General features: G+C 42.6%; 2 protein-coding genes across 2 annotated transcripts; one reads left to right on the forward strand and one right to left on the reverse strand.

The window, feature by feature from the left end:
* Positions 1–2,256: 2,256 nt before the first annotated feature.
* On the forward strand, positions 2,257–4,814 carry tal1 (T-cell acute lymphocytic leukemia 1). Its single transcript, XM_068749151.1, has 3 exons — positions 2,257–2,759; positions 3,331–3,419; positions 4,291–4,814. Exons 1-3 carry the CDS (start codon positions 2,257–2,259, stop codon positions 4,812–4,814), a joined length of 1,116 nt encoding a protein of 371 aa, XP_068605252.1.
* A 4,655-nt stretch (positions 4,815–9,469) lies between these two features.
* Positions 9,470–11,327, reverse strand: otol1a (otolin 1a). Its single transcript, XM_068748901.1, has 4 exons — positions 10,880–11,327; positions 10,700–10,789; positions 10,499–10,570; positions 9,470–10,353 (listed from the first exon to the last, which is right to left on the reverse strand). Exons 1-4 carry the CDS (start codon positions 11,325–11,327, stop codon positions 9,470–9,472), a joined length of 1,494 nt encoding a protein of 497 aa, XP_068605002.1.
* Between the last annotated feature and the right edge of the window lie 1,816 nt (positions 11,328–13,143).

The following is a 13,143-nucleotide window of genomic DNA, read 5'->3' on the forward strand; positions in this document are numbered from 1 at the left end:
GGATGGTGGTCGTGACTCTTCAACAGGTCTGTGTAAAAATAGACCTATCTATCTATCTATCTATCTATCTATCTCTATCTAATATTCTTGTGCATATATCATTATTTAATACAGCGAATGTATTTATTTCGCTGTAAAGAGGCAGTCTTTATAGGATCCGTTACCTGCTGTCACGCCGGCCGTCCTGCGTGCGCGTCGATAACATGTTGCTCCTTTATCTGATGCCACCAGGAGCCTGATGCGCCTTTATCTCACCCAACCATGACTCCACATGGACCCCGAGGGAACCGCCATCTCTGCACCCCCACCGCCCCGCAGTGACATACAACAGCTCATTTATTTATTTAATTAGCAATCCCTAAATCGATCCACGCTTGTGTCCCATTTAGAAATCATCTATCATCATAAGACCCTCTTGATTTTTTTTTTGTATCAATACATATATATATATATATATATATATGTCGGTAGTTGAGCCTCACTGCAGGTGCAGAAGTGCACATCGAGGAGTTTTTTTAGTTTTCTAATTTTTACAATTAAAATAAAAAGAGATTATATATACCCTCAGCGATCATCACTCATCGTTTTTGATAAATAAATGGGCTCACAAATATTTATTTGTGTAGGAAATATAAGTAGATCAAAAGTTTAACCCGCGCGAGCTTTTGTTTCTTTCATCCAAAAAATTAAAACACCTCAACTAAAGCTGCAGGACGCATAATACTGTATACCTCACGTTGTTACAGGCCGTTGCGCTGTGCCTGTTTGCTTTTTTTTTAAATGCTTTGCCCTCCACGAGCCGATATAGTCCACGACAGCCAAATAATAATGAATCATTTCATAAATAATGGGTTTAGCGGCTTATCGGGAATGAAGAGGCCGCTGCCGTGCGCTTATCTCGCTCGGCCACATTGCGGCCCGTGTTCCGCTCCCCATACAGAGGGAGCGCACTGGATGCAGCAAGGAATAACTCAGCTACACACACACACACACACACTGCTCCACAACTGGTAGAAAAAAAAGAAAACCTCAGACATGGATGACCCACTCACAAAATGGCTCCACTTACACAGTAACATCAACAACACGGCTGGAACGGTAAGCGCAAAATACAAATCTCCTCGTTTAAACCACCGAGTCCGTCCTTCCAAAGCGCGGAGTGATTGGAATGATGTTGTTTTTATTATATTATTGGTGTTTTGTGCGCAATATTTACCCTATATTTTGTGCTATTGTCCGATCTGATGGTTGAAGACTGTAATACGGGCTGTCATAACGGATGCGAGGCCTATTAGAGAATTCCCAGCAATTGATGAGCGAGTCTTAGTTGATGACATGTCGTTATGTTCTGTTAATATTTGAGGACATTTATGAATTTAATTATAAGCTATTTAAACATATCCCCCATTTGTGTATTCGGTATGGCAGGTCTTTGGCGATCGGCTTAAACCATGGCCTATTGGTTACACAACTATAAACAGAAATGACAAAACCCCACTATAGGTATCGATAAATATGATCAGGCGTAAGTGTTTCTGAAGCTCTGCGATTGTATTTCGGCATTTACTGAAGACACAATAAATATATATATTTTTTTCCGATAGAGAAGGTTCACCTTCGTGATCCTATAATTTCCCCACATCGTTTCTATATAATAAGTTCGATCATTTCACCTGTAAATGCTGAAATGTGCTCTTAATATATTCGAATGTGGCTTCACGCAGAGCTCAAATGTTTATTCCACGACAAGATAGTATCTTACCGGCACAATGAAGGCCAATCAGGCTCTATACGTTTGTCGGTGTGGATGAAACAAAAGGATGGAGCTCTTTCTAAATGACATTTCTATATATAAAAATCTCTTCAGATTTTGTAATAAAAACATTCTGCGTAATCGAGCAAAGTTAAATTGTGAATACATCCTCATTAATCAGTCTGCGAAGTGTATCGTGTTCCAGCCGGTTTGATTTAAGCAAATAAAAGCTACCAACATCTCACAACAGCTTATAAATAAAATTACCGATATAGTGTTTTTTTCTTGTCGGAGAATTTTAATATTAAACAATATAATGAATAACCTAATGTAACTAATATCTTTCTCGCGCGGTGTGTTCTTACGGATGCAAAATTTGCATTTGATAATTGTGTTGAAAATAAAAGTAAATTGTTAATACTGCATTTTCCGACCAATCAATTAATGTAAAATAATCTTATTCAGGACGTTGTGGACTAAGGCGGGCCGAGACGATATAAAAAATGATGGATAAAAGGCAGCCGGAGGTTTGTGGCGGAAGTCCCGATGCAGTCTCCGATTCTGGAAAGCAAGAGGACTCCTTCATCATCTCCAGACAGAACGGATGCAAGGAGGAAGAGGAGCCGAGGAGAGAGGAGGGGGAGAAGGAGAGGGGAGGGCGCTTCAAGGGGGTTGAGGAGACGGATGACGTTCCTCTGCAGAACTCGAGCAATGGGACCAGCATCATCATCAACGGCGTTGCCAAGGAAACTGCCTCTCACAACGCCCTTGACCTGAAAAGGGAAGTGCCGGTGATCGAGCTCTCCAGGAGGGACGCTATAAAAGCTGTGGAGCAGAGAACTGAAAGCCATTTGGTGCCGATCACGGAACTTCGCAGACCTCCGCTGCCGCTGCCGCCGCCGCAACGAGACGACGCTCGAATGGTCCAACTGAGTCCAAGCGCGTTCCCTGTCCCGGCTCGGGCGATGCTCTACAACCTGGCGCAGCCTCTTGCCGCCATCAACAGGTATAAAGGCGGCAGAAGATATAGAACAATGTTTTTGTGTTCCAATGCACGTTTGATTTAATCACTGTATGAGTGTTCATTATAGAACGTTTTATGTTTTGGTGCTTGTGAGATGTCGTCCTGCAGGTCTCAAAAAGGCTGCAGGATGCTCGTGAGATTACCATGACGTTGACATTTAGCATGTGTTTGTCTGTGGATGTCACTCATGGTGCTTCATGAAGACAAGCCGATTCAGTCATTCATGATGAAGACTTGTGTCTGTGTTGTTTTTTTAATTGAAAATATTATTTTACTTATAGGCACGCTGGTTTAATATTAGGAGGAGAGTTTGGGTCATGAAAGTAATGGTTGTGATAATAAATAATAATAATAATAATAATAATAATAATAATAATATAGTTTGGGTGTTTACTAGAAATTAATTTTAAGTCTATATGCAGATCCACAAGTAAGGAAAAGTGTATGCATTTGTGATAAATGTGTGTGCTGGGTCTTTTTCACAATGGTGCATGATGAAATTCATGTTCTCTCTTTTACCTGTGCACTTCTTCTCTGGTTTCTGCCACTAAAGTCTCGGAGGGGAGTCGGAGCAGTACAGCATGTACCCCAGCAACAGGGTAAAGCGCCGCCCGGCGCCTTATGAGGTTGAACTCGACGAGGGTAGGCACATATTTAGATCTTTATAGATGCACTTCTGCTGCGTCCTCCTTATGCAGTCCCTTGTATGCCATTCATCCACTGACATGGATCGACACTGTACCAAGTGCTGCACAAAATGTCTTGCAAAAGCAATTTTCACTTAAAGAGTTTAACCCAGATGAATAAATGTATCAACATTCCTGATTTAAAATGAATGCTGCTAATCAGGATGTCAAAAACATGTATACCTGTGCTCCATTGAATAAGCTCTTTCAAGCATATTTGGGGTTTATTTCATCTGAAACATGCTTTCCACTGCTGCCCACTCATTGTCACATACAGGGGTGGAGGATGGGAGTGCATGCTTCATGCCAAGGCTGTACTGCAGAGTGGGCTGAAGGATTAAGATAGATTGGGTGTGTTCCTTGGGTGGCAATAGCCTTTGAAGACACCATTGTTGAGGGTGGGGGGATGTGACTATACCTGCAGCGGGGTATTTTATCATACCAAAAATAAAAGTACATGGAATATGGAATAACGAGCATTTAAGGTTCCCCATAACCATATTCTCATGCCGAATGGACCATTTATCTTGCAATGGTGGAGTTTTTTGCATATACTAATTTTTGCCAACCTCTGTAGCTCCTGCTCTATCATCTAATTCTAAAGACAACGTTGTGACGTAATTCTTAAGGATTATTAAAATTCTTTATAGGCAAATTTTTGTCAGATCTCAAAATGTGCATCTATTCTCCTGCTACTAGTTCTTCCATTTGTATTACTGTATTATTTATTTTCCTCTTACGCTTGTTATTTGATACTATCTCCATCAATGCGTGCTCACCTTATGCTCTCTCTATGTCTGTCTTTTCCATCCCCGTCTCTGCTCTAGCTGGCCAGCCAAAAATCGTACGTCGCATCTTCACCAACAGTCGGGAACGTTGGCGGCAGCAGAATGTCAACGGGGCATTTGCGGAGCTTCGAAAACTCATTCCCACTCACCCTCCGGACAAGAAGCTGAGCAAGAATGAGATCCTGCGGCTCGCTATGAAGTACATCAGCTTCCTCTCCAACCTCCTGGAGGACCAGGATGGAGGGAGGAATGTTGGCAGCACAACTGATGGTGAAACGGGGCTACTGGTTGGTGCCCACGAGGTGGGCCCACAGGGTGGAACGCATCAGGACACGGTGGTGGGCTTGGCAAGGGACGATCTCCTGGAGACAATGTCGCCAGGCTCCAGCTGCGGAAGCCTTCCCGATGGCGACGCAGACGGCAGCCCTGAGAGCTTCACGGAGGATCAGGACTCACCTCCAGCTCCGAGGACTCTAACAGCTTCACGCGGGCCCCCGCTTCATCTAGCCAGTCGGGATCTGAGGCGCAACGGCCGGCCTTTAGATGGCTCCAGCCGTCGATGATGGTGATGCTGGAGCCAAAAATATCCCAGACACAAGACCTGAGACTAAAAGAGAAAAATAAGACGGGCTTAAAAAAAAAAGAATTAAATGTGCTCAGGAGCTGTTAGCTTTGAGTTGTCGGTGTAAGAAGAAGAGACAAGCTCTGCATAACGAGATAGCGGAGTCCGAACTGGACCACGAGTACGCTCCTGTCATCACACCACACCTGCAGCACCGATGGCTGTCTTAGATGTTGACTGACTGGATTTAATCTCTTGAAAGACTTGTCATTTCTGCATGTCTCGTGACTTCGACAAACCTGCAGATGATAACTTTCTGTGTTTTCGACGACTGGATGTTCTTAAAGAAATGGACACACAAACACACAAAAATAAATAATGAGCAAGCAAACAAAAAACAAAACAGCCCTGAACAAAGATTTGAATGTGTAATATTAGATTATTGATAATGTCGATTACGATATGGTTCGGTTAGGATAGCTCCGATGTGCTGCAATGAAATCATTTAAAAAAAACACTGATGGATTTATATCAGATATTTCTACCCAAACAAATCTGATGTGTTAGACTAATAACACAAATGTTTGCCTCAGTCGGAGGCTTTAAAGGAACGCAAAGGACTCTATTGCACCGATGCAGCTCCATTATGTATTGTAAATAGAATTATATTTCCACTGCTGAGCATTAACAATAGTGAGTCGAGTTCAAGTCATGTGGCTCAAGATGTCCAGTAGTGTTCTTTTCAATGGCTTTGCTAGTGAAGTGATTTGTTAGGAGACAAGGAAACAAGGAGGAGATACGACGGACGCAAAGGGTAAACCAAGGATCCAAACCGCCGGACATCAGATGTGGTACCGATTATTTCTGTTACACATTGGTGAAGAAACAGTGACACCAATTAAGACAGTTCACTGCCAGGAATCGATGTTAAATTGCTGTGGAGGTACAAGACATGCAGTGATTCTTAACGTGTACAAAATATGGGTCGTATGATCAGATGAAATGATCCATTCAGTCCTTTTTATATGAATGTTTCAGTGTTTTTTTTTTCCAACTGTAATGCAGTGGTAGTTTAGTGAGGTACACAAATAAAACCCTTCATTGCCACATGTAACACACACACGCACACACATACACACACGGCCCCACGACCACGACCAACACACACAGTGTTAATATCATAACAACACCAGCGGTTTTATGAAAAATCGAGCTAAATGTTGCTCACTGTTGTTGGTTTTTCTGCTTTTACAGCAGGACCTAGTATACCAATATTGGTACCTTTGGTAACTATGGTATTTAATGAACTGCAGTAAAGGGATATTGTTTGTTTGGTAATGTTGTATGATAGTTGTATCTATGAATATATCCAATGTTAAATCAATGAATTTTTTATAGAAAAATCCCTGAATAAAACACTCAGAGGAAAAGCCTTGTATATTCGCTCTCTATCAAAGCATGCTCTTCTCTGTGTATTTGTATTTATTCAGTTCATTTTCTTCCTTATGAGACACATGTTGCTTCCACATTTCACTACATATGCCTCCCAATAAATACATGACTTAATTAACATATTCCTAGAGGCAGAGAAACGCACACACGCTCAACTGTTTCCCACCTATCAGCTCAGAATGCATGGTTAAAGCCACAACCTCCTCATCAAACGCCACCACCGAACATTGGAATCCTCACTTCCTCCCAACAAATGACAACTTCCTGCAGAGGTTAACGCGGCTCGCTGACCTGCAGGATATCCTGCCATTGTGAAAGTGGTTTCGACAGCCTCCCCTGCACTCATTTGCACACTGTTATGTCTGCACACATTCCGAAACAGACACACTGGTCAGAACTCCCGCTACCCGAAAGTTTTTCAGTTACGCAATCGAAAAGTTATGTGGCTTAGGCTGCCATCACCGCTGGGAAATGAATGAGGCTGCAGCTTTGCCACATAAATGTTGCTTTTGTCAAGCTTACTTCCCTATTACCCGTAACGACACAGACGACTTTGCCACCAGTGGCGCTCCTACAAAAAACATAAACTCTCTGACATAAAAAAATAAAAAAAATTAATTGCTTCGAGAGAGCATCAGAGACATCCAGATGTTTGGAGACCTCTCCTGCACTCTGCCCTGGCTCCGCTGGAATTGACTGGGACTGACTGAAGGGCTCTCTGGGTTAATGCCTGCCAAACGTTTACCTGCTTCAGTGTTCCTGACTCTCCAAAAACACTCCCTCACAAAAAAAGAGAGGGCTATTGAAAGGGAGGGAATGAGAGGAGGCTTCTGCCCACGTGTGTACATGTTTGTGTGTTTGTGAGTCCAGGCTTATGTGGATCTGCTTGTTCTGCATAGATCTGTGTGTATGTGTGTGTGTGTGTGTTTGCGCGTGTGTGTGAGTAAGCTGGCGTGCATGTGTGTGTTTATCAGCTCAGTGCAGATGGGTGGCAGGAGTGGCTCTTGCAGCCAAATGATTCAGTATGCTAATTAGTTGTTATCTGTGGTGCTGCAGGAACAATATACTGTCTTTCTCACAGTGGGAATCCAGCCTGCTGAGAACAGATTACACTGCACACAGCGCCAAGGTAGTTATTTATATTTTCACACAGAGTAGTATAAAATACATAAATGCAGACACACACACACCACACACACACACACACACACATAACACACACACGCACACACACGGCACCATCACCAGCAGTAAATTTGAGGTAAATGTATGTCTCTTCACCAGTAGATGGAGATGTTATTCTGGGCTCTCCTCTTTGAACAGGTTTCAGTGTTGTGTGTCTTTTTGGTACTCTTCATAAAAGTTTAGGTGCACCCCTAAAGTTAACACTCAATTCACCTGGAACATTTAAAACAATTTTCTTACACAAACATAATTTTCTGACCAAATTGGGAAAAACAAGATCCTTCCAGTCTTATTCAAAAATTATGAAATCCCCATCAAAGCTTGTACCCAAATGACACGTTTTGACATCACATTAAATACAACATTTAATGACATTGCAATCTTGATTAATATTCAATTAGCCTCACACTCAAAGATAAGAATATCCAGGTTATTATTTTATGATAAAATGTGATTTTTGTAGACGTTTGAAGACATGGATGAATATAAAATCAGACTTTTGATTATTTTTATTTGGTGGGGATCAAAAGCATCATTCTGAAATGTTTCATCCCACAATGATTATGTCACAATATTCTATGCTATAGGAGTTATATTTCTCAATATTTGCCATTGACTATAATTTTTGTTTGCTTGTACTGTGTGAACCTACAGGAAAACAGAGGATATATATACACGGAACACATAAGACTAAAAGCAATTATGCAGTCTCATACAGAGTGCTATGAAAATTAATGAGACATGCTTGCTTGTTATTATATTGATAAATGAACATGAAAAAAAAATTAAGGGAAGTTTATTGTTTTGTTGTAATTGAACAGTTACTTTGCAGACATGGAGGATAATTTGACTTATGATATTACCAGTAAAGTGGCATAGACACATACTGGGAAAATTGCTTAAAAACACACACAAAAAAAACATATAATACAGATTGTGAGATTGAATTACTTCATACGTGAATTAATATATATACCGCAAATGTCCTCCTTTGTCATTGAACACCACTCTACAATGAGTGCTCACCGGAGTATAGGTGATGATGCATCCGTCCATCGTTGCTGCAGGAGGTTCAGCATCTAAAGCGGCCAGTTGTTCTGCTCGTATGGGTGCCAGTCACGATGCTTCATTCATAATGCTTTTTGTCTTTTCCACATCGGTCTTCTCGGCTCCCGTCGGTCGTAATCACCTTCATGTTTCAAAAGATTCAGCATCAATTAAATTATCATTAAACAAACACAAGATTATAACAAAGTCAAAGTACTCCTTGATAAGTGTTGAACTGACTGTTTTCAATAAGTACTAGTCTTTAGACAGGATTTCACTTTTGAACTTGCCACACCTTCTGCACCACACCACCTTAAAGCCTTTGTAAGTCACTATATTTTCACGACAAAACCAAACCAAACAACTGTGGTTAAGAACAAAATCACAGAGGAATTGCTTTAGCGGCTCGCTGTGTGAATAGTTTCTGCTGTGAAGACCAATGCATCATTCTCCAGTGTATTGTCAATTAGTGAACATAAGGATTTTGAATCTGCTGTGCATTATTCTATTATTGATGAAAACATCACTAATCTGCTCTCCATTTGTCTCTGCACAAACCTTAGGCACCGTGCGCCCTCTAGCGGTTGCTAAATGTAATTGTGTCGCATTTACTGGGGTTGTTTCCCTTTTATTTCCTGGCTTCGCCTACAAAGAGCTTACCAGTGTTAATTACAATGACCAATGGGTTATAAATTAGATTCTGTTGCTCAGCAAATAAAACTCGAGGGCCATTTAGTTGAACCATAGTCAATTTTAATGCTTTGTTACAAAGGATGGAAGTATTGCATGCAGTAGTATATAACCAAGACAGATTTCATCTTTAAAACAGCAAAGCAAGCAAAGCATTTGGTTTGATTCGCATCAGCAGAGCAGATACTAAAGCAGCAGTATTTGTAGCTGCATCAATCGATTAGAGCGCTGCAATAAGCTGAAGGTTCCGCAGAGTCTACAGTGAGTTAAATCGGAGCTCTTTCAAAGCCTGTGGTTTTCTGAGGCAGCAGGTTTTTCATTTACGTCGGGGTAAAGCAGGAAGCCAGAAAAAATGCTGTCATCCTCACTGCTGGAGTAAACTCCATTCCAGTCTCTCAGGGTCTCCAGCCACACTTGGTCACCTTGATGCAGTGGCAGCAGAGCGAGGTTGGAGGCTTGATCAATCTCCTGGCCGTACAGAGAATCCCTGGTCCGCAGCTTTCGCACCCCATTCACCATGAGGGCAGCACGCACAGGCCGGTTTCGCACAGTTATGTGGTAGCTGAATAGGTAGACGCCCGAGTAAGTGACATTAAACTTATTGAGTGTTGGGTCCCAGTGCCCGTCCCCATTATAAAACACCTTATCGAACTTCACGGGCAGGTTGGGCGGAGGAAAAGACCTGCTTGGAAACAAGCCGACACTGAAAGCAGAGCGGACAGGCGCCACAGTCTCCCCTGGGGGGCCTCTAGGGCCCCGTGGCCCACGTGCACCTTTGAGGCCCCGTTCTCCCCTCTGCCCTAACATGCCCCTCCCTCCTGGAGGACCTGGAGGTCCTCTGGTACCGGTATCCCCCTTCCCTCCTGGAGGACCTGGCTCCCCTCCTTCTCCATTTGCGCCATCAGTTCCGTTTACTCCTGGGGGGCCCATCTCACCTCTCAGACCAGGCTCGCCAAGATGACCTTTCTCGCCTGGTAAGCAATCCCCTTTAAGTCCCAATTCACCTTTGTGCCCCTTTGGCCCTTCCAGCCCAGGAGGACCCATAGGCCCATCCTGCCCAAGGTTGCCCTTTGTCCCATTCATGCCGGGCCAGCCTATTTCTCCGGGGTCCCCTTTCAGACCGCTGGAGCCTCGATCACCTTTCTCTCCTTTGAGGCCCGGATCACCTACAGTATGAATAGTTTGTAGTGTTTTAAGACGTGTTTTAATTGGAACACTTTCCTTTGCAAATGTAAATGCACATTTGCACCAATATGGACATCAAATTCAGGATAATTTCTTCAACCGATGTTTTCATAGGAAACTACAAACCTCTCTCTCCTGGTTTTCCTGGGACACCGGGAGCACCGGGATCACCAGCTGGTCCTTGATCTCCTCTTTCTCCTTCAGTAGATTCAAATAAATAATAGAAAATGACCTCCACGGTAATTTCATACAAGGTGTTTGGTGCAAAACAGGAGAGAGGGACGAACAGACGGGCATTCAAAAACTCTCCTGTTTTTTTTGTTTTACCTATATCACCATTAAAACCATTGTCTCCATGATGTCCAGCTGGTCCCGGAGGTCCTTCGGAACCTGGTTCTCCATTTTCTCCTGGTAACCCTGCAAAAAAGTGAAGATAATAAAGAAACGATAAAAATAAAATGTGGACCTCAAACAGTTACATTTCCTGACAGATATAATCCATCATACCTGGGGGGCCCTTCTCTCCTGGCTGTCCTGATGGCCCGCTCTCTCCTGCGGGTCCCATGGGACCCCTTTCTGGTGGGCAGCACTCACAAAAGTTGAAAAAGCATTCACTGAAGTCGAGGGTGTAGTTACCCCTTGCAGGGGACGCTGTGCTATCTGTGTTGAAATCAGTTGGGTAAGCATCACTGGAGTAGGTGGTGCTGTCTGCGGGGGACAACGTGTAGGGATCCATCATAACATCAGTCGTCTCATACATGTGCATGTTGTTAGGGGATGTCGAGGTGGTGGTCCGTGCGGCTCGTCCACCGCCGCCATTGGTCCCGGGTCTAGCAGGCTTCTTGGTGCTCTGAGATTTGGGCCAGCGGGTGGTTCTGCTGCTGGAGGTCAGCACGGCCATCAGGACCACGAGGAGAACAGTGAGGAAGGCATTCAACTTCCAAATGGTCGGCATTGCTGTGGGCTCGGCACAACAATCTGGAGGAGGAAGAGTCGTTTGAAGAACAGAGCGTGGCGCATGTTGGACTCGGTGCATCGGCAATATATTTATTGTAAAGCAAAGCGTTTACCTGCTGATGTAGATGGTGATGACTCCTCATTCCAGCCCCTCCAACTAGCAAACGATGGAGGCTGCCTTCTTCCTTATATTGCTGCGGCTGTGCAATTTCTGCATATTTAAGCCAATGAGAGAACAAGGGACCAAAAAACACCGGGGGGGTTATCAGGAGGTGGGTGGGCTGGCAACAGCAGATTACATGACTCCTGGGGGATAGGAAATAAAGCAGGTTGCACACAAGGCAAGACTTTACTCTTTGTGATATGGGATATGATTCTAGGGCCCGAGAGCATGCACACGGCTTTAGTGTTCACACACACACACACACACACACACACCTGCTTTGTACACAAACAACAGAAATATAAGGTTACACAAACAGATACACATTTCTAAAAACACATGTACATTATTACAGTATATACACACAAGCGCACGCTTTCTTTAGGGAGGATAACATCCAGTGCCGGCGTAACATGTGGTAGCGACCACGCTAGTGTTGGCGGTACCTCAAAGCAGAGAATGGATTGCCGTAAAACCCAGTGGGAGAGGTGTCGATGTCCTAAAACAGACCATGTGGCAACATTGATCCAGCTACTCCTTGATCTAACCAACCAGAGGCCCGTCCCCACAGAACCAAACTTCATGCGTCTCAGAATGCGTGCTGGATGTAGTTTCAGCCCCTGACATTGACTTGAAATGATTCCTCATTGGCCGCCAAAGTTCCTCAAAACATTTGATGAGGAGCCATTTATTGTTATACGAGCTAAAATAACAATGAACCTTGGTCAATGCGGTTTAAAGGCATAGATACCTGTGCCTGTGCCTGTAGCAATTATTGTCACGTCATCAATCAAGTGTGACTTCTTAACCCAAGCTTCAATCTCCACAATATAGCTCACCTCTAGCACACTTCTTCATCCTTCTTGTCAGTTGCATTGACTTTTTAAATTACTATTAAGCTCCACACCCCTGCTGGCTATAATAGCAAATTGTTTATTATCAGGTATCTGCAGAGTATGCTTGGAGTCATTGTTTGATTTGAAGATTTTATAATAGACACGTACCAGAAACAGGGAGAAACCTTGAGATGAAGCTGCATGACAGGTAACTTTTCTTCTTCCTCTACTACTATCTGTTTTGTTTTAGTTTTTTTCATTTTTGCTTTTGTTGTTGTTGTTGTTGTGTGTTTATTTTTACATTACACTGATTGATTGGACCATACTCAACTAAAGAAATTGGCATATAACTAAAATGAATTAATTTTGTAAAAAATTGATATAGAAATTATATATATATATATATATTTTGTTTATTTTGTATGTTAATATGTAAGTTGGGTGTTTTCATTCCTAATCGAGCTGTAATAAGGGTTTGGCATTAATAAGTGTTTCACTTCAGCCAATACCTTTTCAGTCATTGTCATGTTGTTGTTTTTTTTCTTTTTCTTTTAATTCTTTGTTCTCATTTAAGATACTGATTGAAATAAAAATTATTACTACTACTACTACTATCAATGTGAAGCTACCACTGTATGACGCTGTATGATGCTCAGCTTCTGGGGATTTTTGTAAAAACTATTTTGCATGATCCTCTTGCTACACTCTTGGAACACAATGCCAATAAATTATTTTTGATGGGTTTTTAATTCATTTTATTATATCAGCAACGTCACAATTATTTTCATTTTTATTGATTGATTCCCCTGAGGACG

The sequence above is a fragment of the Brachionichthys hirsutus genome, chromosome 15 (assembly GCF_040956055.1).
Source record: "Brachionichthys hirsutus isolate HB-005 chromosome 15, CSIRO-AGI_Bhir_v1, whole genome shotgun sequence".
Classification (NCBI taxonomy): Eukaryota; Metazoa; Chordata; class Actinopteri; order Lophiiformes; family Brachionichthyidae; genus Brachionichthys; species Brachionichthys hirsutus.